The sequence below is a fragment of the Callospermophilus lateralis genome, chromosome 7 (genome assembly GCF_048772815.1).
Source record: "Callospermophilus lateralis isolate mCalLat2 chromosome 7, mCalLat2.hap1, whole genome shotgun sequence".
NCBI classification, from domain to species: Eukaryota; Metazoa; Chordata; class Mammalia; order Rodentia; family Sciuridae; genus Callospermophilus; species Callospermophilus lateralis.
Window position 1 is genome coordinate 1,409,150 of NC_135311.1, and position 27,502 is coordinate 1,436,651.

Sequence of the window (27,502 nt, forward strand, 5' to 3'; positions counted from 1 at the left end):
CAGGTGACCTTGTTGGGCAAAGCCAGAGACAGGAGACCCGGCAGCTTCCCCAGATTCCAGGCATAAGCTAGAGTGTTTCCATTGACCTTTCTCCGACTTACCATAGGTACTACTGGGCGGGCAGAAGCTAGAGTCCAAAGCCAAGTACACAGAGCTGTCATTCCCTTGGAGGAACACTTGCAGAGGACTCACACAGTCAGCCCTGTACTGTGGTCAGCTAGGGCCTGTTTGTGTGGAAGAGATGGTTTCCATGCCCACAACCTGGACCACACTGGCCCAGGCAGAGTAGGTTCTATGAAAAGAATCTTATTTTTCCCTACCCATGCTCCATCCCTTACCTCCCTGGTCCTCTCCCACTTTGGCAGGCAACTTGAGAACCAGGTCTGCAATCAAGTATAGGTACTCAAAAGTAGTTTGCAGGAGGCCCGAATGGGAGACCTCGATATAAATTGCAACTTAGGGGCTGGGGATGTGGCTCAAGCGGTAGCGCGCTTGCCTGGCATGCGTGCGGCCCGGGTTCGATCCTCAGCACCACATACAAACAAAGATGTTGTGTCCGCCAAAAACTGAAAAAATAAATATTAAAAAATTCTCTCTCTCTCTCTCTTAAAAAAAAAAATTGCAACTTAGGATGGGAGTGGAGACCAAAAAAAAAAAAAACAAAACTAGAGAGTCAACCTGGGTATGGTGGCACAGGCCTTAATTACAGCGATTTGAAGCAGGAGGATCTCAAGCTCAAGTCCTGCCTGGGCCACTTAGTAAGATCCTGTCCCAAAATAAAAAAAAAGGGGGGGGGGAGGGATTAACTTCAGTGGTAGAATACCCCTGGGCTCAGTCTCCAGTACAAAAAAAAAAAAAAATTGGAGAGTCAAATGGATAAGGTGATTGAGTGCCCATGATTCAGTAAGAAAAAGACAGTTGTTTTCTTTAATTGATTTTTATTGTTGTTTGAACTTTGAAAGAAAGAAAGGGAGGCATGTAGGCATAGGCTGACTAAGAGGCAAGTTCAAGGGAAGACATGCCATCTCAATTGGGCAAAGCACTATTTTATTGTCCTAGTTTCACTATTTCAAAGTTTTGTGCCCTGAAAAAGATCATGTGAAAGTTCCATGCCTCAATTTCCTCACTCTGATATGTGAATTTGGACTGCGTGTCCTCTGGGGACCCCTCCAGCTCTCACACAGTAGTACTGATATTGATCCACCTGCAAGAGTCCATATGGCTCTGAGAACAAAGGCAGGATGTGTTTGGCTTTTGCTATCCTCTGGATTTTCCCACCTTATTTTTGGCCTAGGCCAGCTAAAGATACCTCAGGCATCCAGCCAGTCATTCCCAAGAGTAGCAGGGAGATCAGAAATTCCGTCAACTAACAACAACCAAAAAAAAAGGGGGGGGGGAGTGCAGAGAAAAATCCCTAGAGTTCAAGGTCACAATCTGCAAGTCCAACTCAAGTCAAGCTGACTATTAAGATTTCTGACCAAGGAAGGGGCTGGCAGGTAAGGTCTTCTCTATCCTTCTCAAATATCTCATCTGGCCTGTGGACAGAGAAGACAATTGAGCTAGACAGAAATAGCTCAGTTAGATAATCTGGCCAAACCAGTTGTAACCTTTTCTCTACTGACCTTTACACTACTAAGTCCATCTATTCCCCAGGGTTATTTGGGATCACAAATCAGGAAATAAGAAATTTCAGCTTTTTAGCATCATTTTGGAAAGGGTGTTGCCTATCCAACGGACCTAAATTTGCCTCTTTGAAACCTAAAAGGAAGTGAGGTTCTACCGCGACACTAATAGGAGTCAGTGGGAAATGCCGATTGATCCCTAACTGCAGGGCCTGAGAGGCCAAGTGCTGTCACCTTGAACTCCAGGAGCTAGGGAAGGAATCCAGAGTGGACCCTGACCTATGTTCCATGATCTTGGAGTCTAGGACTATTTTCCACTCTCAAACGTCCCTTCCTCTCGGGAGACTCACTATGGATTATGTTCCCCAAGTTTAGACCTCTGCTTCTTCCTCAGTTGTCCCCATCCTGTGTTTCCTTTTCTCTTGGTGTACAGTAGAGAAGGGGAAATGTCCAAATTCTGTATAGCACTTAACTACACTCAGAACAGCATCAGTAGTATTAGAATAGAGGGGGTCAGTTAGACCTATGTTTGTCTTTCTAAAAAGGGTGGGAGGAGGAAGAAGCCCACCAAAGTCAGGAACCCAGGTTTGAGGTCTTTCTCTTCTTGGAAGGAATAGTTGAAGCCTCATTTGGACAGAGAAAGAAACCCTGGTTTTCATCCTCCGTTTGCTCAGCTATGGCCAGAGACATAGCCATCTTGGAGAGGAAATTCCTTCATCAAGTTAATGCTTCTCCCTTATTTTTCTTGTGTAGGGTGGTAAGAGGAAGTGAAACAGAGATGGACCTTGTGGAAGAAAGGGGAAATGCTGACCAGCCCTTTTCTGAACACTCCATTTCCTTTCCCCAGCCTCTCTCCTGACGCGTGGGCCTGGCTCCTGTCCTGGGTCTTGCTTTCCACCCGGAGCTACCACTCTAACACCTGTGCAGAGACATCAGGGATGTCTGCACACATCCCAGAAGCTTATGGGGCCTGGCAAGCAGGGTGGCTCAGGACCAGAGGAGATCTGATCTCTCAGGCTCCTTCCTTCTTGTCTTACCAAAAAAAAAAAAAAAAATCTCCCCATCTTGAATCTCTCCCCATGTCTGTCTCTCCATGTCTCTCTTTGCTTCATGACTTTCTACTGTGCTACTTAAATTGGTTTTTCCATGGGAGGATGTGGTAAGAACTATTTGGAGCCACAGAATATACCTGGCATATCTTCCTTAGTGTCAGTTTTACTTTGAAGATTTGGTGAGAGATAAATCACTTTTTATACTGAAACCAACACAAGTATACTATGTAATGTAAATCAAAATTTGCATTTTTAAAGACAAAATAAGCATATCAAAGACATTTCTCGCTTGTGACAGGTCTACTTTGGACTCCTCTGAGAGCCCTGAGGAGAATGGTTCATTGTCCCAAATTTTAAAAGTCCTCCAGAGGAAATTCTTAGAGCAGCAATGACAACCCTAGACAAACTTAAACAGCAGAGGGCAGGTATGAAGAGATGAATTGGGTAGGGTGATGCCACAGAGGAAGGTGAGAACTGGCTAATCAGAATTTTCCTGGATTGATGCAATGAACGAATGTGACTCAGTATAACCAAACATGGAGGCTTTTAATGAGAAGTTTGACAGTAGGTTTGAATGGAATCTGTTTGGGTTATATTGTTTCTTGACAGTGCAGGGGATTGGATGATTTTGTGCATGCTAGGCAGACATTCCACCACTGAGCTCAATTGCCATCCCTGAAATCTGGTTTCTAAAGGTTCACAACCAATTTAAATTTTTAGAAAGAAACTGCATCGTGTCTAAATGTTTGCAAGCTGGTGCAGCCTGTAAGACTTCAGTTTGCCTCTGGCTCTGAGTTTCCTCCGGCTGTTTCAGTTCATCAACCTCAGCTGAAATCAAGACAGGAGGAGCAACATGAACCACAGGGCAATCTCTCTTCCCTACTTCTACCTCCCCACTGAGTTCCCACTAACTTGGAGTATCTATGTCAGGAATACCCTTCCCCACCCACAAAGCAGCGTGGATCACATCAGAGAAGCTGAGCTATAGGAAAAAAGAAGGGAAGAAAAGTTTGAAGAGAAGGCCAAAGGAAGATGGAGCCCCAAATGAGGAACTCTGGTAACTTATCACTTCTCCCCACCTCCCTCCCTAACTTGCAGACCTCCCTGACAGTGGAAAGGAACTTACAGCCTCGCCAATGAGCTGTCTCTGTCCTAGCCCTTCCAACCCCTAGGTGACAAAGTTTGCCAAAACCAGAGATAGCAAAATTTGCCTTGTCAGACTTTGTCACCATTTTGAACCCCTCTGACCTCCACAAACATTTCTTCTACTTTCCAAAGTTATATGAAGCCCAAACTTATGTTTCCCAGGTCTTAGATTATGTTCCTGAGAGTTGGGGCCAGTGGGGTGCAGCCTGAGGAGGTAGAACTGCAGAGAAGCCTCTGAGGAGGACTGCACTTCTCTCCACCCGGAGGAGAGGAAACACTGGTCCCTCTCCAACCACTGTCTCCCTGATCTAGAGGAATATGAAGGTAGAACATCTTAAGAGTCTGAAACAGAAAGCAAAGTTTCTGCAGCTGAAAGGTGAGGCAAACATGAAAGACCAGGAATAGAAATAGAACAAGAGACAAATAAAGACACATGAGTCTGGATGGGTGAAGGAGGAAGTGAGAATTAGACAGGTGAGGTAGAAAAGAGGGGTCTTCAGTCATAGAACCATATAAGGAAATCACAATTTTCATGCCCCTAAACTCTCCTTCCCCTCCCAGCAACTGAAATCCTTTCTTTGACCATCTGTCCAGGAGGATAAAAATACCCATGCTGAGCACCTCGCCAGATATTTCCAAGAACCTGTTTACTGACCATTTGATTGACTTGGAGAGATCTAGTCAGCAGCTCCATCACCCAAAAAGGACTGAGAATGAAACTTGCTTGACATCCCAGGTCTCAGGGCACGTGGAATTCACAACCCTGCCCCCATGACCGCCCTTCCTCCTTCTCCCATCACTCTGTTGCCTGGAGATGGCCAATCAATTGGTAGTCAGAAAAATCTCAGCCTTCCGAGTCTGCTCATTCTTCTCTCTTTACATAACAGGTCCAGCAGAGGGTAGGAAAGGGCAAGCAAGGGGAAGGTCAGGAGTGAATAGAAGCAGTGTAAAACAGCTCATCGATGGTCTTGCTGCTACTGACCTTTGTGCTAAGCAGTCTAGGCCACTTCAGGAAAAAAAGATCAAAGAGTGTAATATGTTCAAATAAGGAATCTCAGAGTCACTGCAGCATTGCCTTGTAGGTCCAGTATTCCCTATTCCTCAGCTTATCACCTCAAGTGGTGGGAGCTTTTCCCCACTGCTGTGTACTGAAGAGTTGAGAAGGTTCAAGCAGGGTGCGGGGGCACACTCCTGGAATCCCAGCTACTTGGTAGCCTGAGGCAGGGGATCACACTCTAAGGCCAGGCTGGGGCTACTTGGTGAGACCCTGTCTCAAAGCAAAAAAACAAAACAAAACAAAAACAACAAAAAAACGCTGGGTATATAATTCAGAGGTGGAGTGCTCTTTTAGGTTCAAATTTCTGGAACTGCAAAAAAAAAAAAATTTTCCAGTTAATTTCCAGAGGGTGACAGGCCTATAAAGCATAATAGGAATAGGAAAGAGAAAGTTCTAGTGCTCCCAGAGCTCTATCATGAGATGCTGGTGTGGGGGGCAGGGGTATTCAGGGCCCAGTCAGCGCCTGGGTAGGCAGGAGTCCCCGAGGTGCCCTGCCGCCCCCCTGCCGCCCCCCGCCACCTGAACTCCAGGCAAGTCAGCTCCTGTACCCTGTGCTGCTGCCCCCAGAGGGAAGGAAATCCTCTTTTATTTTAGAAAAAAACACTTAATTGACATTGTGCTAATACTGCTCCTGTGTGAGGGGAAAGCGAGGAACGAGAGACGGTAAGTGAGGAATGAAAGATGGAGGCCAGGCCGAGACACAAGAGAGTCTCTCCTCAGGGCTGACAAATGCAGGCCACCTTTCCACAGGAGAGAGAGGCAGCGCAGGCCCTAAACGGGTGGTAAGGGTCGTGTGGGTACCGGGGGTGGTGAGCCTTTCTCAGAAACGCCTTTGGGCTGCAATGGCACCTGTCACTTAAGATGGCCGTGGAGAGGCTAAGCAAGGACCTTATAACGCATACTGTCGTAATCCTTTCAACAGTGTTCTGAGGTAAACATGGTTATTTAACCCCCCATTTTACAAATGAACTGCAGCATAGAGAGGTTAACAAGGTGCTTAAGGTCACAAAGCTGGTTAAGTGGTAGAAGCAGAATTTGATTTTAGAAAGTTTGGCTCTAGGGTCCACATGCTTACCTACTATTTCTTCTGAAGAGCATAGGAGGCCTAATCCCTGAATCTTTTCCAGGTTCTAGACTCACCTATTGGACCAGGACCTGCAACCCTGGATCTGTAGCCATCACTGAGAGGAAACTTTCAGTTTAGGAAATGGAAGTGGAGCGGGGTGTTGGCGCTTGCCTGTCATCCCAGCAGCTTGGGAGGCTGAGGCAGGAGGATCACGAGTTCAAAGCCAGCCTCAGCAATGGCCAGGCACTAAGCAACTCAGTGAGACCCTGTCTCTAAATAAAATACAAAATAGGGCTGGGGATGTGGTTCAGTGGTTGAGTGCCCCTGAGTTCAATCCCCAGTACCCCACCCACTCCCCCCCACAAAAAAAAAAAAAGAAAAAGAAAATGGAGGTGGATGGAGAACAGAAAAATCTTTTGATCTCCCATTTTATAACTATTGTGGTCATGGGTTTTTAGGACAGGGACTGGGGCCTTTGGAGAATCAGTACAGTATTCCATATCTACTTTATGCATTCTATCACCTCGATGTGGTCCAGGGAAAGAATTCTAGGAGGGGTCTGTAGACTATTGAAAGAATTGTGAAAAGACCCTCTTCTTCACCCTACTCCACAAAATCAACTTCTGGTTTTTACTGACCATATCCTTAGTCACATCCTCTCTCCACACTTTGCCTCCTCAGTGCCCCAACCCAAATTAGATTCTTGTATTTCCAATTTGTTCAAAGTAGCCATGGTAGACAAAGACCCTGGTTAGGAAGTACGTGCTTCTTTCTTACAATTTTCATTTCTTTAGCTGTTTTCTTACTTTAGATAATTTTCTTTCTGACTTTTCTCAGATCTTCCTATACTAGACTGGACCTAATGAATACATAATATTCAGAACTAGATCTCGTCTAATGGCTGTATGTGCAGGTTACAACTCTTTAAAAAATTGGAAGGCAGAGCTGGACACAGTGGCCTGTCTCAACAACTTAGTAAGACCCTATCTCAAAAGAAGATGGGACTGAGTTCAATCTCTGGCACCCCCCACCACCCCAAACAAAACACAGGGGTGGGGATTTGTGTGCTGAGGGCATAGCTCAATGGTTGACCACCCCTGAGTTCACTCACTGCTGAAACAAATAAACAGCATGTGAGAGAACATGGGAAGAGCCAGACTAACCACCCATTCCAATGCTGGGCTGACACCCAGGGAAGTGTCCAGGTTACCCCCTGCAGAAAACCTTCTGGCTGAGGTAGAAATTGTACAGAGCAGGCCAAAGGAAGTACAGAGGGGCCTTTGTGCTGTAAGGGAGGGAGGGTTTCCGCTAAGGGAGCAGTTCTAGCTACTTCCTTCCTCAGATTTTGCTGTGCTGCTGAATATAGAGTCACTAGTCACATGAAGCTATATTAAAAAAAAAAAAAAAAAAAAATTTAAATTCAGATCATTGCCACAGTAGCCATATTTCAGAGTTCAATTGCCATGTGTGGCTAGTGGCTATACTGGACAACACAGATGCAGAACATGTCCATCATATAGAGAATTCTTTAAGACAGTGCTGAATTAGGGATTTTAGGGTATCAGGAGGAGATGCATATGTTCTGGCCCTTTCAGGACCCAATCTCTAACAGGCCTTGGGTGTAGATTGTCTAACTTCTCCCTGCCTGTAGCCAGACTGTGTGCACAAGCTGCTTCTCTGCACCAGTAGCCAGACTGTGTGCACAAGCCGCTTGCCTTTGAGCTCCTGGGCCTCTTTGTCCCTTTGTCTTGCTCTCTGGTAGGCTCTAGTCCTTGCTCCACCCTCCTAGTCCCTGGAAAACAAGCTGCAGAAAAAACTTTTCCATCAACTTTGACCTAGTTTCCTGGTCACAGATTCAAAAGGGGAGGAGCCACTAAATTTTTAAACTGGTGAAAAAGAGGGAGAGGAGTTCAGGTGAGAGTCACCATGACAACAGGGAGAGCTCTAGATTGACACAAGGGTAATGAAAAACAGACGGCTAGCCAGGAAAGGTGGCATTCATCTGCAAACCCAGATTCAGGAGGTTATGTCAGGAGGACCGAAAGTTCAAGCCAGCCTTAAAGAGACCAGACACACACACACACACACACACACACACACACACACACACAAATAGGGCTGGGGTATAGCTCAGAGGTAAAGCATCCTCAGTTCAATCCTGTTTCAAAAGCCAAGAGAAGAAAGCAAAAGAGCTATGGAGAATGAAAGATTAAAAAAAAAAAAAAAGATTGAAGTGAAAAAAATCTTTTTTCAATTTCATTTTCTATTCAATTCACATTATTTTTAATACCTTTTAAAACATATTTATTTATTTTAGTTAGACCCAATACCTCTATTTCATTTATTTTTTTTTTTACGTGGTGCTGAGGATCAAATCCAGAGCCCTGCATGTAGAAGGCGAGTATTCTACCGCTGAGCCACAACCCCAACCCCAATAGCTTTATTTTTATATATATATATTTTTAGTTGTAGTTGGACACAATACCTTTATTTTTATGTGGTGCTAAGGATTGAACCCAGAGCCTCGCACATGCTAGGTGAGCACGCCACAATCCAGATTTTAATACAGAACTTCTAGGAACCTATTTGGAATTGGTGTGTGGAGATCCAAAGAAAAGCCAACCTCCAAGTATGGACCAAGACTGAATCTGGGGCCGTGTATAAATAAATAAAATAAAGTTCCACTAACAACTAAAAAAAACATTAAAAAATGAATCTGTCTTAAGATTTAAATGAACCAAAAAAATCAGAAGTACTGTGTATTGACCTCTGCCATCTGTTTCACCTGTCATTCCTTTGAGAATAATAAAAATCATTTCAATTAGGGATGAAATTTAATCTATTATTAAAAACATGTGAAATAAATAGGAATTACTGAAACATTCTAAGGGTGGGGTTAAAATTTAGCAAACATTTTCTGAGTTATGAGTATGTGCTTGGATAAGAACTGTGCTAGCAAGATAGCTGCTTCCAAAGAGTGTGATACTCATAGGTCTTCAACTCTAAAGTTTTGAATAAAGGTTTTTCTTTATGAGCATGTAAACTACATTTATACTGGGAAGAACTTCTGTCATGCAAAGTAAACTATGAAAAAGCGAACCTCATCCCTTCCCTTTCAAATCTCCTTTCTGTTTAAAATTCATGTACTCCAAAAGTGGAGGAATTTTATGGTTACCTATGGATGTGAAAAACTAGCCTAGACAACAGAAGATTCCACTGCAGTTCTTTAGTGAATTGGAAAACAGACTAAACTAGCTCAAATCCCTTCCTGCTTCCCTCCTACCTGTACTCTATGTTTTTTAGAATAGGGAATGTTCTTTCCACAATGTTTTTAGTAGTATGAATTGTGAGGAAGAGAAGTTTCTTTAGGAATACCTTTTTTCTAACAACTTTCCAATGCCACCTCAACAGACAAGAGACAAGAAAAAAATCTGCAATTAAAAACTTTATTTTTTTTAAACAAAGAATACCCCCTCTGGGGTGAAAATATATCTGGTTAAGTACAAAATATAGTTTTTATCATACAAAAAGATACACAATTAAAATACAAAAAACTGAAATCACCTTTAGCCCACAGTTTCTGGCTGCAGTAATTCTCAGAAGAGGGTGGAGCTCAGTGCTCTGACACAGGACAGCTGGACAAGGTGCTGTGGCTGAGGGTGACTGGCCAAGTGCTAGTGGCTGCAGTGAGGGGCTGACTTGCCTGAGCTGCGCATGGCAGTGTCAGGAGGCTCTCATCACAGTCCTGGGGCTCGAGATGCAGAGTCCCTCCAAGTTTAGTCACAGTGAGCAAGGCTGAGAGCAGCAACTCGTTCATACGATTAGAGTGTCAGGATCACGTGAGTCCAAACACTGGGACAAAGTCTCAAAAGTAATAATACTAACACTTTTTTTGAGTGTGTCATTATGCTTACCCCTAAAGACATAGTAGACCAGTAGCTTACATTTGAGACAGAGAGAAAACAAACAAAAACAAAAAAACAAAACCTGACAGGAACTAAAGTGCTAAGAACATCACCTCAGAATCAATTCCAAGGAGTCGTATAAAAAGAAAAACAGATTCTCCTGCATGAATACATTTCAACAGGAGAACACCAGTGCAACAGGCTCTAACAATGGCTTTTAAGACCTTTGGTGGGGCACAGTTACTACTGCTTTAAGCAAAGTTAAAGTTCATTTTAAGCAAAGACACCTCAAAGCAGTTTTCCTATAATTCATGGGGAGGAAGCACCTCTCTGAAACCCAAACCAATTCAGCCCTGGAGAGTTTTTCGTTTATAAGGGTACAAAACAGAGAACACCAGTTTTAAGAACTTTCTTTTCCCCAAGTTTTGGCCATGGTTTTCCTTTTCCTACTGTGCGAATTTGGCTCTGGTTCCATGTGGAACAGCAGTTCAAGATTTGAAGTTGTTATAAATCTGTAACTCCCTTCGATAAACCTTGGGAAGACCATACCATAAGGCCATTTCTATCTCGGAACTCAAAACTACTGAAAATGCCTCAGTTTTCAAGGAGATCTGAAAAATCGGATCGGCCTGAATTTTTCCAAGCCCATCTAGCAAACACTCCCATATCACAACATTGGCGCTGGTGGAGGACGAGTTCGCACCATTTGAGGCCTGAAGATTGCCTGCTGATCACCTCCTACTTTGGGGAGTCAGAGGCTGGGGTGGATCCACACCTCACTGTAGAGACTGTTTAGTCTCTAAAAAAGTGAGAGTCCAGGAAGAGAGGTGGAAAGGAACAAGTAGGTCCCGCTGCTTCTTTTCTCCCACATGCTCACTGCACATTGTTGTTGAGGATGCAAGGATCCACCTGAGAGGAAGAAAGAAGAGGCTATTTTAATTTGGGTAAGAACTAGAACAAGAATCTATTTAGCAATCTCTCCAAGTCAACTTCCTATGGAAGGCTTAGGACAAATGTTAACAGTGAAAATGACAATTCTCACCTCAGTGTATGTGGGTGGTGGCATGAACTGGAACTCAGGAGCATACATAAAGATAGGGCTGTCTTGAGAGCCATCTACATCATCTAGCAGAGGAGTTGTAGGGCTCTCCAATCTGTGATCTTCAGGAATGATATCCATGTAGCAAGGAGGAGCTATAAAGAGAAAATAGGGGAATAAGAAGCCTAGCCAAGAAATGCCCATATCATCACAAACTTACAAGGCCAGAGGGAAGAAAAGACATCAGGTGTGGCTCACCTTCTGGGGTATCAGGGATGTTTAAATCAACCCAACTCATTTCAGAGCTGGTTTGGCTGGCCATGCTCGATGTCCTGCTGCTTAGACCTGACCTGCTGCCGATTACCAGGGGTAGGTCAAGGATGACTTTCTTGGAGCCTGGAACACTAACATAGATCTAGAAAGAAAGATGACAGTATGTTAGATGAGAAGTCTGGAGAGAACACCACTGTTGTGACAGATGAGCAATTACCATGGTAGAGCTACCCCCCACCCACTCACCAGTAAGAAATATTCAACTCGAAGGATGTTGCAGCCCAGGATGGATGGCCTGATCTTTTGCACCCGAAGGCTCTTGCCACGCCATGATGCACATGCTCCTGAGATAATATGATTGCCTCTGACCGATGACAACTTCTGAGTCAGCACCTTGGTCTGGCCATTAGCAAGGTAAGTGTGGCGGGCCACAATGGCCGCTTTGGGGACTACAATGCGGGAACAAGTATTCTCAAAGTCAGCATGGATGGAAATGTCATCCCCTAGCAATGAAAAAGACAAAAACATATTAATTGATACTCAGTACAGTTAATGATATCTCCTTTGCTCCATCCCAAGTTCTCAGACCCAAACCCACATTTCTTGTTATATTTGTCCACCATTTTAAAATTAGGTTTTTACCTTCACAGAATCCTTTTCTGTCAATTCGAGCAGAAACAGACACTCGCCCATCAGGAATGAACATGCAGGAAACTTTTTTCTCCTTTTTAGCAGACACGGGTGCCTATGTACAAAGGGAAAAAGTGTTCTGAAGTGATTCAATGTAATGCCTAAGATACCTAATTTACCATCCTGTGACCAAGGAGAATAGAATATTAAAAATGAACCTCACCATTAAATCAGGGGTATTGACATCCACTAGATCCATCACTTCAAAGTTTTTCTTTGTCTCTTGAGTTGGCTGGCTGGGGCGATCAAGGAAAGCCTTCACCCAGTAATCTACACAACCATATTTTCCTTTGAAAGATGTCCCCAGAGGCCTAAGTCAAAACAAAACAAAAAAAGGAAACAATTTTAAAATGCTCTCCAAGAACAGTAAGTGATCACAAGAAAGAGATTTTTTTTTTTTCTTTTAAGACATGGAGAGTCCAAAATGCATTTAACTGATACCTACCCTTGAGGAAGCTCAAAGCCGAATTTGTACTCATATTTGTTCCCAGGTCTCATGATCACCATCTCATTCTCACCTGAAGAAAGAGAAAGAAAGCAAAGTTCCATTAGGTTTCTTGTTACACTTAAAAAGCGTTTGTGTGATGAGGAATGCTTGGGCAGCATGCAAGGATATTTTAACACCCCCATTTTCATCCCTTACAATCTTAAGTGAAAGATTCTGATGCATTTTCTTGCAAAGAAAGTTGCAAAGCTCTGCAATGCTGAAAAGCTCACCCAGGATGGTTACCCCAGGAATCAAAGAATGAACAATCTATGTATTCAGATCCCTCATGAACATCTTTAGGACCCAACACGTAAGAGATTGTACAGATCACCCCTTTTGGAGGGTAGGAACACGTTTGCAAATTGAAACTTAAACAGAAAAAGCAATACTTAATTCAAACCACTCAAACGGAGCAACTTAAAAAATTTAATATGAATTCCTTTGCAATCTCTAATCAGCTTTCACCCTCCAACAAAGAACTGGGCCATCTACCTGTGGGCTGGTCTTCCAAGAGAAGTGTGTCTTCGTAGCGGAGGTAGTCCAAGGTCTGTTTGCATTGCTGGGATCCCTGCATCCAGAGGACTTTTGCCACTCCGCAAGCCAGGATCCGGACGGCTTTGACTCGAGTCACTTCACACACTTCCACCGTCACCCGGCCAGTCACCTTCTCCCCACTGCCGTACACTTTTTCAGGGTCGTTAAAGAGCACTTCAAAAGACTTGATCTTCTTGAACATCACCATGATTGGGCTGAGTTGGCTCAAGTGTCAAAAACGAAGGGAAGAGGGCAAAATAAAAAGACCCTAGATCCAATAGGGCACTTTACAGGAAATTTCAGTCTTCCTAAGGAATGGGGGTGTCCTTAGCAGGTTGGGCTTTAAAAACAAAATTTAAAGAAGCCCACAAAGGGATTTTTAAGTTCTCGAAAAGGTGCCTAAAATTCTCAAGTTGCTGGCAGTGCCAACTCCCTCCTTCCTTTCCTCCAGCTGCCGAGGAGGAGCTCCCGAGCGCGGCAGGAGGCTGTCGGAGAGCGCACCAGGAACCCCGAGGAGTTTGCAGCACGAGCCGGAAACGGCTTTATATAGGGGCGCGAGCCCGCGGGGCCACGCGAGCGCGAGCCCGGAGGCTCGTGCTGCCCTCGTGCACAGCCCTCCCATTGGCTGCCGGCTCCTTGTTTACCGGGAGCTCGGCCAATCAGCCAGGCCCGGCGGCGCGTGGACACGGCGTGCTGCTGCGGGGGGGGAGCGGTGGTGGGGCGAGTGCGCCGCCCGCGGGGGCGGGGGAAGCCGGCCTGGGAGGCGCGCCCAGGAGCCGCGCGGCCCTCGGGGCGCCCGGGCTCGGGGCGCTGTTTCTGTTTCTCCAGGTAAAGGGGAGTGTGCCTGTGAGAGGCGGCCGCTGTGCCCGGCTCGCCCACCCTGGCTCCCGGAGCACGGGGAGGCCTGTTGTGCGGCCGGTCCCCAGGAGGCCTGCCGCACCTGAGCCCCCGGCCCCCCGGACAGCGGGCTTGCGCCCCGCGGCCCCCCCCCCCGAGAACCGAGGGACGGAAACGGCCAGGAGCGCCCGCATCCTGTTGTTGTCCCCGCGTGTGCCTGAGAAGTCGGGGACACGGTGTCCCCCGCTTAGCCCAGGGCCTCCCTCGGAGGCGTGACCTCTCCCTCCCGCTTCTCCAGGAAGGAAAGAGAAGGGGCTTTAATGAGGGAAAGGAAGCCTCGCCCTTGCCCCCGTCTCCGGCCTTCCTGCCCTTCCCCGCCCGCTTCAGCGAGTGCGCGGTGGCCCGTGTGCGTGTGTCCCACCCTCTCAGCCTTCGGGTTGGGTCTCCTGGGAAACACGCCATCCACCTGTGTGAAGGGACATCTCCCCTGCCCCCCGCCCCCCAAGCTGAACCGAAATCCCGAAGGAAAGAGAAGGTAGGGTCACAGAGCACTGTTCCAGCCACAAGGGCCTCTGCTCCTGAGTGGGCGTCAGCCAGCCGACAGTGCTGCGAGAACGTTTTCCTAAATGTGATAAGGAAACTGGTCTGCAGAGAGAGGATCCGAATCCCCTTTCTGCTCTCTCTCGCTCTTCTTCCCCCTGTCTTTTCACAGTGCTGGGGACTGAACCCAGGGCTTCAGCGCATGAAGGGTGAACACGTTGCAGCTGAGGCCCATCCCCACCTCAGCAATTTTGTGTTCTAGTTTTCAGCTATGAGGGGCTGAAATGGGGGTAGGGAAAGTGTTTACCATTGGGCTACATCCCCAACCCCCACGTTTTCGTTTTTTGTTTTGAGACAGGGTATCAAGGCCAAGTTGCCCACACTGGCTTTAACCTTGTGATTCAGCTGTCTCAGCCTCCCAAGTAATTGGGATTACAGGTGTGTACAGCCACACTGGCTCTAACTCACTTGGCTTTAATTCCTAGATTCTTTCCTTATCTGTCCTGGGTTGTCAGGAGGTTATTACTTCATTCCTTTTGCTGTCCCTACACTTGAGATGGTGACGTAAATAAAAAGTACTTAAAAGTTCTACCTTCTTAGCAGGGAAAAAAAAGGCTATTCATTGCTATTAAGAATCCCTCTTCCTTCCTCATACACCCTACCAGGGTTGATAGCCTAAGGCTCACAAGTTACAACTCAACCCTAATATTAAGCAAGCTCAGAATCTGTTGGAAAACACATGCAGCACCCAATTCCAGGAATATGTTGATCCGTGGTGTGGGTTGGCGGTGGCACCTTGTTCTAGACAGTTAACCAGCAAGGCTTGAGGTATTTTCAGTTGATAAACAATATTATTATGAGCAGGAAAGGTAGGGCTCTCACTAAAGTGATCTATTTGTTTATTTATATAGACATTGGGGATTAAATTCAGAGGCTGTCTTCTACTGAACTATATCTCCAGCCCTTTTTATTTTCCATTTTGAGACAGGGTCTCATTAAATTGCTCAGGCTGTCCTTGCATTTAGGATCCTCCTGCCTCAGCTTCCTAAATTGCTGGGATTACAGGTATACACCACTGTACCAGGTATACACTACTATGTAATTTTGGAGGGAAGGTAGCTAGTAATAGATTAGAGTAGTTTAGATTGAGACATCTTAAAAGGGGAAAAAAACCTGATGTTTATTTATTTGGGGACATCTATGAAGTAGTGAATTTTTGAGTTTCTAAAAATCCTTTAACAGTTCTCTCCTAAGTTTCTACTTTGGGTTCTAGTTTTTTCTTATGTTCCCATTTTATGGAGCTCAGTGTAGACCACTTGTTTGCTCTGTGTTATGCCTGGGTTTCCTTGGATGCCAAAAAACTGTTTATCTTTGGCAGCAGCAGCTGCCTGCCTACCAGGCCTGTAGCCAAGGCATGTTCTGAAATAGAGGCCTCCTGGATATAGTTGTTTATAACCTTTCACCTTATAACCTGGTATTCTGATAGAAATCTGTCTCCTAATTCTTCTTTTTCAGTTTTTGAGTCAAAGAAAAATATCTTGTAAATTTCTACCTTAAAGACAGGGTAGGAACACTAGAGTAGAGTTTGAAGAAAAGGACAGACCCAGGAGGAACATAAAAGTAGGGCTCAGTCCATAGTTTTTAAGTTAGGTCATATTTTACCTGCCCCTTCCTTACTGTAGATGACAGAGCCAAAGTGTTCAGGGAGGATAGTGCCTTTTGACAGATAGAAACAAGGCCGTGATTGCCTTCTCTTCTCTTTAACCTCTGGCCTGACAAACATTTAGGACTCTAAAGACTGAGTTCCCAAAGCAAAAGAAATCCCTTCCTTTGTCCTTTTAATCACTTCTGTCACCTCCACTCCTAAACTTTTCTTTATCCTTACATACTTTCAAGTAAGTTTTGAATGAAAATGTGGGATTGAAAATTATAACTGTGTATATGGCCCCAAATCATAGATAAATAAGAATACACTAATAATTGTATAGCATCTTAGAGTAAAAAGTGACTTTAAGTAATTGTCATTTTTGAGCACCAATAAAGAACCCAGTTCTTTATCTATTTATGTCAATATTATTTATAAATTATCATTTTGTTCCAGAAAATATTTAAGGTTAGGTTATTTCATTTAACTCTCACAATAACCCTGTGACTCCGTATAAATTTATTCAGGCTCAGAATGGTGAAGTAATTTGCCTGAGGTCGCAGATTTTGTAAGTAGAGTAAGATCTTGAACCCAGGTCTGTTCAGTTAAAGTATGTTCTATGTTCCTTTTTTTTTTTTTTTAATATTTTTTTAGTTGTCGATGGATCTTTATTTTATGTGGTGCTGAGAATTGAATCCAGTATCTCACACATGCTAGGCAAGTGCTCCACCACTGAGCTACAACTCCAACCTCATTTATGTTCTTTTTAATGTGTTGTCCTGGCTGTCAGTGGTTTGACATGTAGTATCTTGTTTGATCTTCATATGGTTTTATAAAGGATTCAGGGCAAGACTCAGAGAATGGGGATTTTAGTAGATTGTTTTTGTTTTTAAAATCATTTCCCTTTTTTTGGTTAAGTAACTTGTTTTAGGATACAGCTAACATCTGGTGGAGCTACTCTCCAAACCCAGGATTGATTTTTTTATTTTTATTTTTTGAGTAGCGGGGATTAGTCTCAGGGGCACTTTACCACTGAGCCACATCTCCAGTCCTATTTTGTATTTTATTTAGAGACAGTATCTCAGTGAATTGCTTAGCACCTCCGTGTTGCTAAGGCTGGCTTTGAACTTGAGGTCCTCCTGCCTTAGCCTCCTAAGCGATTGGGATTACAGGTGTGTACCACCATGCCAGCCTGGATTCTTAGAACTAGAATTCTTGTCTCTGGGATGCCTTGTGAGTGCTCTTTGATGTTTAAATTTATCTTTAATTATAGTAGTTCCCCATATTCAGGGGGAATATACTGCAGTACCCAAGTGGATGCCAAACTAGATCATACTGAACCCCATATATATTGTTTTTTTCCTTATACATACCTATGATAAAGTTTAATAAAAAAATTAGGTAAAGTAAGAGATTAACAATAATCATACATAGAACAATTAGAATGATAATATACTGTGACAAAAGTTACATGAAAGTAATATTTCTCTGTTTCAAAATACCTTATGGTGCTAGCACTCACCATTCTTGTAATGATGAGATGATACAATGCTTAAATGATTGAGAAGAAGTGGGGTGAATGACAGAGGCACAATAACCACAGCATTAGGCTACTATTGACCAGTGACTGTACTTATTTCAGACCACAGCATGGTTGTTGGTGGGTAACTGAAATTAGGACTAGTAAAGCAGGTCTATTGTATTAAAAATACCTCACTTGGAAGTCCACATTTCAGATTTAATTGAGGTTCTTTTGGGTTGTGTGGGGCAGGGGACAATGGTTGAATTCAGGGTTGCTTTCCACGGATCTGTATCTTCAGAAGGGTCTGTGTTTTATTTTGAGAAATGTTCTTGCTAAGTTACTGAGGCTTTGAACTTGGGCACCTCCTGCCTCAGCTTCAGAGGCTAGGATTACAGGCATATGAGATGGTGTCAACTATTGTCAAATTTCTACGAGAATAACCTATACCAGCTTTCTCTGGTGACTAAACTTATTTTTTATACTCTGGCTTCTGTTACCCCTAAAAGGTTTTCTCCAAACTTTGGAGGTTTTTTTTTTTTTTTTTTTTTTTTTGCCTTGTTCTCTTTTACTCCTATATAATTTGAAAACTACCATCTTTTAAAAATTTAGACAGACATCTTTGCTTTTGTACTTCATGCTTTCCTTCTGTGCTAGCAGTTTTCTCCTTCCTCTTCTACTCTTCTCCTTCCTCTCCCTCCTTCACCTCTTCCTCCTCCTCCTAGCTTTTCTCAAGGGCTTCTCCTTAGTCCTCCCCTTTTCTTTTTTTTTTTAAGTTTTGCTCTTCATTTTACCCATCACTGTGTATAAATAACATTAAAATATATACTATATCTTTAGCCTGTTTCCAAAGTTCCAGCTAGCATCTCAAATTCAATGTGTCCAGTAATTAATTCACAAATATTTCCCCTGTCCTCAAACTCATTTCTTTTCCTTTAAGAAAAAAAAATAGAATTCCCCTAGTCATCAAGTTAAAATCCAGAAATTGCCTTTGATTCCATCCTCTTTGATATTTGCCCACCCAATCAACTGCCAATTTCTTTCTTTTTTTTTTTTAAGAGAGAATTTTTTTTAATGTTTATTTTTTGGCGGATACAACATCTTTGTTTGTGGTGCTGAGGATTGAACCTGGGCCGTACACATGCCAGGCGAGCGCGCTATCGCTTGAGCCACATCCCCAGCCCTCAATTTCTTGTAGAGGAGGTCTTTCTAGAATCCATCTCCTGTTTCTTATTCTACAATCACTACTCTTTATTACTTTTGCTTAGATTATCTTTTTTTTTTTCCTTTTTGATACCAAGAATTTAACCCAGGAGCTCTCAATCACTGAGCCACATCCCCAGCCCTTTTTATTAATTTAATTTTTTTATTTTGAGACAGGATCTGAGTTGCTTAGGACCTCACTAAATTGCTGAGGTTGGCTTTGAACTTGTGATCCTCTTGCCTCAGCCTCCCAGACTGCTGGGATTATAGGCATGTACCACTGCGCCCACCTCTAGATTACCTTAATAGCTTTTGACTCATCTTTCTGTTATAATCTATAGACTATACCTAGATTAGTCTAACACAATTTTATTCCTGTCTGCTCCTGTGATACCACAAAATCCCTTACTTACTGAATCCTATTCAAATGCTTCAACCTGGCATTTAAAGCCTTCACAAAATGACCTCAACCAAAATTTCCAGCCTCATTTTCTACTACTTCCTCATGTATGTACCCTATACCTCAGCCAAACCTGAGTACTGAGTATTCCCCTAATATATTCTTCTCTGTCTTTGTGTCTTTGCTTATTCTTTTCTCTCTTCCTGGAATACCTGTCCTTCCTTCCACAGCTCTGCTTTTAGAAATCCTATACCTGCTTCTGAAGATAGCCAAATGACTTTTCCTCCATCAAATCTTTTTTTTTTTAAGTTGTAGATGGACAAATTCTTTTGTTTATTTATTTTTATATGGTGCTGAGGATCGACCAGGGCCCCACACGTGCTAGGCAAGCACTCTACCACTGAGCCATAATCTCAGTCCCAAATCTTTTTTTTTTTTTTTTTAATATTTTATTAGTTGTTGGTTATTTATTTATTTATTTATTTTTAAAATTTTTTTTTGAGAGAGAGTGGGGGGGGGGGGAGAGAGAGAGAATTTTATTATTTATTTCTTAGTTCTCGGCGGACACAACATCTTTGTTTGTATGTGGTGCTGAGGATCGAACCGGGCCGCACGCATGCCAGGCTAGCGTACCGCTTGAGCCACATCCCCAGCCCCGGTTATTTATTTTTTATTAGTTGTTATTTATTTTTATGTGGTGCTGAGAACTGAACCCAGTGCCTCACACATGCTAGACAAATGTTTACCGCTGAACCACAACCCTAGCCCCTCTGTCAAATCTTGATTCCCGGTCTTTTAATCTTTTATTTCACAACTAAATATGATTGCATTCTCTCCTTCTTTTCTCTCTTTTTTGGTATTGGGTATTGAACCCAGGGGCACTTTGCCACTGAGCTATATTTCTAGCCTTTTTAAATTTTTTTAAATACCTTATTTTATTTATTTATTTTTATGTGGTGCTAAGGATCGAACCCAGGGCCTCGCACATGCTAGGTAAGCGCTCTACTGCTGAGCCACGACCCCAGCACTCCCCCTTTTAATTTTTAATTTTGAGCCAGGGTCTCACTAAGTTACTCGGGTCCAATCCATGTTGTCTAATGGCATGAACTTGTGATACTCTGGTCTCAGCTTCCTGAGTCAGTGGCATTAGAGGTGTGTACCACAGTGTCTGGCTGATTCAACCTTTTTTGAATATTTCATAGCATGTTATTTATATTTCTCATATAGCACTTACATATAAGTTGCATTTTCTTTCTAGACAATGAATTCCTAGAGAGTAGGAACTATGTCCTTTTTATTTTTGTGTTCTAGCACCTATTAAAGTACATTTCCCAGAGTAAATATACATTGAATTAATAGGTGTCTTTGGAGTACAGTATGTCACTAACTCAGAACCTAGAATTGTTTTGTGTCAGTGTTGGGATTTAAACCCCAGTTTCAGTTCCTTCTACTATACCGTAACATGTATAACCAGTTCTTTTCAAAGCCAATTGCCCAATTATGTATCAGAGTTAAGGGGCAGTAAGAGAAGAGGGTTTGTTTTTCTAGAAGGGAAATTGGACTGTGTTGATGTTTATAAGTGTGAGGGACATTGCGTACTCAGCCCAACTTCCCCTTTTCTGAGAAATTCTTTCTCCATCAGTTTAGGAATCCAGTTGGCTCAGCCCTGCCACTCAGTGGGTGGTTTAATGTACTGTCAAGATCCTTTGTCCAAGAATTTTCTCAAACATACAAGCTTTTCTGAAGACTGGTAAAGATGATTCTTAATTACAAGAAGATACTGATGAAGGAAATATAGTACTCATAACTGAGAGAAAGAAACTATATATTAAAACAGCTTTCTATTTTTTTAAAAAAAATCCAGAATAACAAATCTACAGTACTTTCTTTGTTTACTCTCTTTTTCTCAGTTATAAAGCAATTGCACAAATATTTGATTCTCACTAAGGGACCAAGATAGTTTGCAGAAAGAAATGCAAATGCTTCAGTGACTCACGCAGCTTGAACAAAATCCTATCTGACTTATGGTTCAAAGATCTTTCCACTAGTGCATTTCTGATTCTTGCGGGGGTGGGGGGATCCTCTCTTTTGTAAAGCTTTCTGTGATTTCTTCAAGCACATATAATTCCCACCTTCTTTGTATTCTGACAGCATGTTGTACACACTTCTGTTTATCATTGATGTTGATCATTTTGTCTTGTGTTTACCTGTTTCTTCACATTAAACTGAACTCTTCAAAGATAGGATCTTTGTCTTATGACCTGGCATAATTTAGGGGCTTCAAAAATTCTAAAGAAATGTCAAAATTAATCAATAAAATTATTTTTAGTTTGACCAGCTAATGTGTTAGTTATAGAGCCTACCCCCTTGCTCATCCTGATGGTGGTTTTCCTCCAACCCTGTTGGTATTCACCCCAGGCTATAGGCTTGGTTGTGATAGATAGAGGGCAGTACATTGCCCCATAAAGAAAATAAAACCATGACAGAAACTTTCTGTTTCAGAGGCTGTAGTTTTAGCAAAGAGCCTTTCAGTTTTGGGCTGGAGTGAGATGAGGTGGGAGGGCAGGATGGAGAGACTTATTAACCTAATTTAAAAAAAAATATATATATATAGATAGATAGATAGATAGATATGACTTAAATAGTTATTTAACAGTAGGAATAGAAGTTCTGTATCAAAGACAAACCACATGAAACCCTTGCTATTAAAGACATTTGTTCTGGGGCTGGAGTTGTGGCTCAGTGGCAGAGGACTTGCCTCACAAATGTGAGGCACTGGGTTTGACCCTCAGCACCACATAAAAATAAATAAACAAAACAAAGATATTATGTCCATGTATAGCTAGAAAAATATATATTAAAAATGTTGGTTCTAGTCTAGTCTTATGCCTTAACAAGAGCAGTTTCAAAATAAAATTTACAAAGGGCCGGGGAGGTCCCTTTTCTTTCTGAGAAGACCCACCCTCTCCCTTGAGAGCGTCCCCTTTCCCTTTTCCTGTCCCTATTCATGCTTGTTATTAAAAAAAAAAAAAAAAGAAAAGAAAAAAAGAAGAGGGCTGGGGATTCAGGGATGTAGCTCAGTGGGAGAGCACTTGCCTACCCCTGAGTTCATTTCCCATTTTGGGTTGGGGTTGGGGTTGGGGAAATCATTCCATGAACCAATAGCAGAGAATGATTCCACAATAGCTTTGATGGTAGAAGCAGAATCTAGTTGTCCTTCCTGATTTCTCTTTCGCTTTCTCAAAGCCCACCCTCCATTTATAACCAGGTTTATCTCAGGAAACATATGGAATGTATTCCTTCCTACTAATTGTTGTGCAGATGATGAATAACTTGGTTTGGAATTAGGCAAAAAAATTGAGAAACGCCTTTTATTTTCTAATGTTCTGCCTTTTTCCCCTTCCTTAGTTCTGGTAGTTTTCTGGCACTGGTTTTTAGAATTGTAATTGCTGGGCCATGGATATTATCTCTGTTTCCTTAAGAAGAAATGAGGGAAGGAACTTGCCATGAAAGTATGAAGAGCTGGGTGAAGTGGGGAGGGAGGTGTTTGGTTGATCTGAGAAATGGTGGAGGTAGACATAAGTTTAAGAAGTTAAGGGGAGGATCAGGGATGCCACTCAGTGGTAGAGCAGTTGTGAGAGGCCCTGAGTTTGATCCCCAGCACTTAAACAAACGAACAAACAAAAACATTAAAGAGAAAAGTTCAGACCAAGGTAGAAATGCCTCACCCCCTTTTTTATCAAAATAATATAAAGTAATAAAAAATTACACAATGTTAAGTGTTTATAAACAATGCAGTTCTCAAACTCTTCTACTGAGATTCTCCTCTAGTTTGTTCAGCTTTTCCCCCCTTGTTCAGACATTTTATCTGAATTTGATAATGATGGTTAGTGATTTGATTGAGATGCCTTATAGAGAAGTAACCTCTCTTTCAGCTTTTTCATTTGGTGTTTGCTTCATATTTCAAAGTAAAAACTTTTCTTTCTTTTTTTTTTTTTTTTGAAACAGGGTCTTGCTAGGTGCCTTAGGGCCTTGCTAAATTGTTTAGGCTGACGTGGAACTTGGGATTTTCGTGCCTCAACTCCTGAGTAGTTGGGATTGCGGACCTATGCCATCCTCTTTAAAAAAAAAAAAAATAGGAATATTGGACATATCTACCATATTTTGATTATAGACTGAAATTTTAACATTTCTTTTTTTCTTTAATTTTTTTTTTTTTTTTTGGTAATCCTAGGGGTCAAGTCCAGGGCCTCTTACATGCCAGGCAACTGTTCTACCACTGACCTTATCTCATCTTCCCAATGGAGTTATATCATAGTTTTTGTTAGGCCAGTAGTGGCTGTTCATATTATTTTCACTGTGTAAATAATATTCGGTGTGATGTCAAGTAGTGAATTTTGATTATTTCATGTCTTGAACAGCCCTTTGTTTTTTCTGAAGTTATAATAATTAATTTAGTTTACTAGGCACCAATTCTATCAAATGCCTATTAATACTTTCTCTCAAACGGCCAACGTATCAAATAATCTTTTTTTAATATTTTTTTATTTGTAGATGGACACGATATCATTATTTATTTTTATGTGGTGCTGGGGATCAAACCCAGTGCCTCACACATGCTAGGCAAGTGCTCAACCTCAGCCCTCAAATAATCTTAAGAAATTAATTATCCTTCTGGAGGCTTGTCCCAGTGCTGTACTAAATAACTTTTAGTAACCAGCGCCACCTGCTGACTATTGATGAAGTAGAAAAATCAGAATTAAGAGTCACATGGTTAGCCTTTGGGGGAAGTGGAGAAGGCCTGTAATCCCATAGACCTGGAAGGCGGAGGTAGGAGGAGGATGGCAAGTTCAAAGCCAGCCTCAGCAATTTAGCAAGGCCTGAAGCAACTTAGAGAGGCCCTGTCTCAAATTAAAAAAAGGGGTTGGCGGGCTGGGGATGTGGCTCAAGTGGTAGTGCGCTCACCTGGCATGCGTGCGACCCGGGTTCAATCCTCAGCACCACATACTAAAACAAAGATGTTGTGACGGCCAAAAATTAAAAAAAATATATATATATATATATTCTCTCTCTTAAAAAAAAAAAAAAAAAAAAGGGGGTTGGGATGTGGCTCAGTAGTGCTTAAGCAGCTCTGGGTTCAATCCCTGGTACCAAAAACAAAAGTCACAGGGTTGGTGTTTTAACTGGTAGATATCATGGTTTCTGACCTTCTAAATGACATTCTGGAGAAAAGGATATGAACCTTCTGTTAGGACTAGAGAGGAGAATATAAAAATAATTGAATATTCTTTCTTCCCCTTGCCTTATCATTGTACTGTTTTCCTAGAAAGAAAGTCTGTGTTCAGATATTTCTTTTCTAAGCCTTCTGTCTGATCTACCAAAGGAATAAGGAAAGGTGGGCTACCATTTTTTAAAAATTACATTTTTATTTTCATATACTCGATATATGATAGATTATACATATTTAAAGGGTATAACTTCATTGGTTATCCGTGAAATGACTGCACAATCAAGATAATAAACATTTCTGTCCCTCCCCAAAGTTCCTTTTGCCTTCCATTCATTTTCTCCCCCCCCTTCTTCTTCTTTATAACTTAGGTGCATTTTATTAGTTTTCTTCCAAAATCCTATGAAAGAGCAAAGTTAATCGGGGTGCGGTGGTGCATGCCTATAATCCCAGCAGCTCAGGAGGCTGAGGCAGGAGGATCACAATTTCAAAGTCAGCCTCAGCAAAAGTGAGGTGCTAAATCATTTCAGGGAGACCCTGTCTCTCAATAAAAAATACAAACTAGGGTTGGGGATATGGCTCAGTGATCCAGTGCCCCGTTCAATTCCCAGTACCAAAAAAAAAAAAAAGAACAAAGTTTAAAACCAAGACACTGGCAAGCAGATGAGAATCCTTCCTCACCCCAGAAGCTGTCCCCCATTCCCGTGTCCCCTCGTTGTGTCACTGCTGCAGTTCACAGGGGTGAAGCACTTGCTGCTTTTGCCCGTCATCAAACCCCACAGGGGAAAGAACTAGTACCCATTTTCTTCATCCCAGCCCCACAGCTGATCCAGGTGCAGAAAGCCATGGTGAGAACTATTGAGATCTAGCAGGAGCTCTGAACCCCAGAGGGCCAGAGTCAGGGCATGATCTGTGAAGAAAAGCACATCCTCCTCTGGCTTGGTGGCCCCTAAGAATAATGCTGGGCCTAGTACCTCACTCCCAGAAACCAGCTGAACACTGTTAGGTCAGAGAGGACCAGAGGCTGGGGTTCACTGGAAGCTGGTACAGATAGATGCAGTCAGATTTGAAAGGGCAGCGGCCACTCACCTCCCCCCTCCCCCATGAAGAACCGGCAGCCGATCTGGCTATTCTGAGCCTTGAAATTTCTATTGAGCTGCTCCTTCTTGATTCTCCCTACCCCAGAGCTTGTGGGGAACTATGTAGCTGGAATGGACTTGGCCCTGGGGACGTGCCCTGTATGATACTGACTTGATGACATCTAGTGGGAAGTCCTGAAGGTTCTCCTGCCAGGTACGTAGGCAGCCCAGGCAGTGAGCATGGGTACAGCTGAGCAGGGTGCCAAACACCAGCTGAGCTTCGGGCTTGTCCCATACTGTATCCATGCAGATGCCACACACCACTCCCAATTGCCCTCCTTTCTCTGCCACTCCTCAAGGCTCAGGCTCTGAAGTGAGGCTGTCAGCTCCCAGACAAAGCCAGACTGTGGCTGAGATTGCTGGAAGTGGCTGTGATGCCCATCAGCAGATGATAGAGACGGGCTTCCTGGAACTGCCACTAACCTCCTGCAGACCAGGCTCCATGTCCCAGCAGGTCCCAGCCCAAGTCCCACCTACAGCCATAACCATGGAAGGCAGGTAGGCGGACTTGGAGCCCCTGGGGATGATGGGGTGGCTCTGAATGGCAGAGCCTTCCAGCTGGGGCTCTGGTGGGGTGATGTGTGGCTCTGAATGGCAGCGGTCCTATTCTGGGGGATTAGGTGGCCTCAGGTGCTGACAGCTGCTTTGGTCTCCATGGAAGCAGAAGCCCTGCTGGAAGTACCTGCAGGCCTGGGGCACCTTTCTGTCATAAGCATGGCAGCTTGACCCCCAGTGATCATCCCTGAATGGCAGCTGGGAATGGGGGCTTGTTCTCCCTACCATGACTGTAGTCATCCTACCCTTCAGCGTCCATCCCAGCTGCAGATCCCTGTGAGCCTCCATTCATTTTCAAACACCCATTGATCAGTTTGCATTTTATGTGATTTTATATATATAGAAACATACAGCATGTTCTCTGTTTTGGTTTGGCTTTGCTGTATGGTTTGGATGTGGCTTTTACCCAGGAGTTCATATATTGGAGGCTTGGGTCCTTAGTGTGGCAGTGGTGAAACAGTGGGACTTTGTAGAGGTAGGGCCTTGTGGAATGTCTTTAGGTTATTGGGGCTTTGCCACAAGAGGGATTAAAGTAGTTTTCCTGAGACCTGAGTTAGTTCTAACTAGAGCAAATCACTCTAAGAGAGACCAACCTGGAATCTCTCTCTGGCTTCCTATGTCTCTCCATGTGATCTTGCCCTCTCATATTGCACTCTCAGCATTGTGATGCCCTCTGCCACAAGTTCCTCACCAGAACCAAGCCAATGCAGGTGCCAAGCCCTTGAACCTTCAAAATTGTGTTAAATAAACTTCTTTTCTTTATGAAGTTATCTAGTCTCTTGTATCTCACTAGAGTAATAGAAACAGAATACTACATGGTTTCTTTCACTGTGTTATTACTTTGAGATTCATCCATGTTGTTGTGTGTTTCAGGAGTTTATTATATTTTATTGCCAAGTATTATTCTATTGTACAGATTTATCACAATTGGTGTATTCTTCACTTGTTCATGAACATTAGGGGTGTTTCCAGGTTTTGGTCATTACATATAAAACTATTATGGACATTTGTGTACAAGTTTTTGTGCAGACACACATTATCATTATTTCTGAGTCAAAACCCAGGAGTGGAATGTCTAGATCATTATGGTAAATTTCCACTTACCTTTTGAAAATAACTGCCAAACTGTTTTATGAAGTGCTTGTGCCATTTTACATTCCCACCCCAGTGTGTGAAAGCTGTACATCTTGCCAACATGTGATATTGTCAGTTTTTTTATTGTAATTTTTAAGTTTACAATGTTTTTTCATTATAGTTTTAATTGGATTTGCATTTCCCTAGTGACTACTGATGTTGAACATCTTTTCATGTGCTTTTTTTGAGCTATCTGTTTTAAAATACTTCATAGGTAATAGGGCTAATGCTTAAGTCTCAGTGAAGGATGAGTGTTACACAACAAGTGCCATGAAAAAATCTCATTCACCAGTTGACTATGCCATTTTTTAAAATTCACTTGAAATTCCCATACCTGAGGGATACAGTTACTCTTGAATTAAGAGCTCCAATACAAGAAGTTCTTTGAAATAAGTTTTGCATTAAAATGTGTATATCATCCCTAAATTAAGG

The 27,502-nt window shown here is 42.8% G+C and overlaps 1 protein-coding gene and 2 long non-coding RNA genes across 5 annotated transcripts; 1 reads left to right on the top strand and 2 right to left on the bottom strand.

The window, feature by feature from the left end:
* Positions 1 to 3,201: 3,201 nt before the first annotated feature.
* Positions 3,202 to 4,761, bottom strand: LOC143404816 (uncharacterized). Its single transcript, XR_013091932.1, has 2 exons — positions 4,476 to 4,761; positions 3,202 to 3,502 (listed from the first exon to the last, which is right to left on the bottom strand). It is a non-coding gene; the product is annotated as an uncharacterized LOC143404816 (long non-coding RNA).
* A 4,614-nt stretch (positions 4,762 to 9,375) lies between these two features.
* On the bottom strand, positions 9,376 to 13,401 carry Txnip (thioredoxin interacting protein). Its single transcript, XM_076861667.1, has 8 exons — positions 12,830 to 13,401; positions 12,296 to 12,368; positions 12,014 to 12,161; positions 11,803 to 11,905; positions 11,407 to 11,663; positions 11,146 to 11,302; positions 10,891 to 11,042; positions 9,376 to 10,757 (listed from the first exon to the last, which is right to left on the bottom strand). Exons 1-8 carry the CDS (start codon positions 13,077 to 13,079, stop codon positions 10,722 to 10,724), a joined length of 1,176 nt encoding a protein of 391 aa, XP_076717782.1. The 5' UTR covers positions 13,080 to 13,401; the 3' UTR covers positions 9,376 to 10,721.
* Positions 13,402 to 13,589: 188 nt separating this feature from the next.
* Positions 13,590 to 26,706, top strand: LOC143403611 (uncharacterized). Of its 3 annotated transcripts, none has more exons than XR_013091879.1 (5): positions 13,591 to 13,699; positions 14,607 to 14,686; positions 25,428 to 25,535; positions 25,632 to 25,879; positions 26,596 to 26,706. It is a non-coding gene; the product is annotated as an uncharacterized LOC143403611 (long non-coding RNA). The 3 variants fall into 3 exon arrangements; XR_013091877.1 differs by having other exon boundaries at positions 13,592 to 13,699; positions 25,681 to 25,879; XR_013091878.1 differs by lacking the exon at positions 14,607 to 14,686 and having other exon boundaries at positions 13,590 to 13,699; positions 25,681 to 25,879.
* The last annotated feature ends 796 nt before the right edge of the window (positions 26,707 to 27,502 follow it).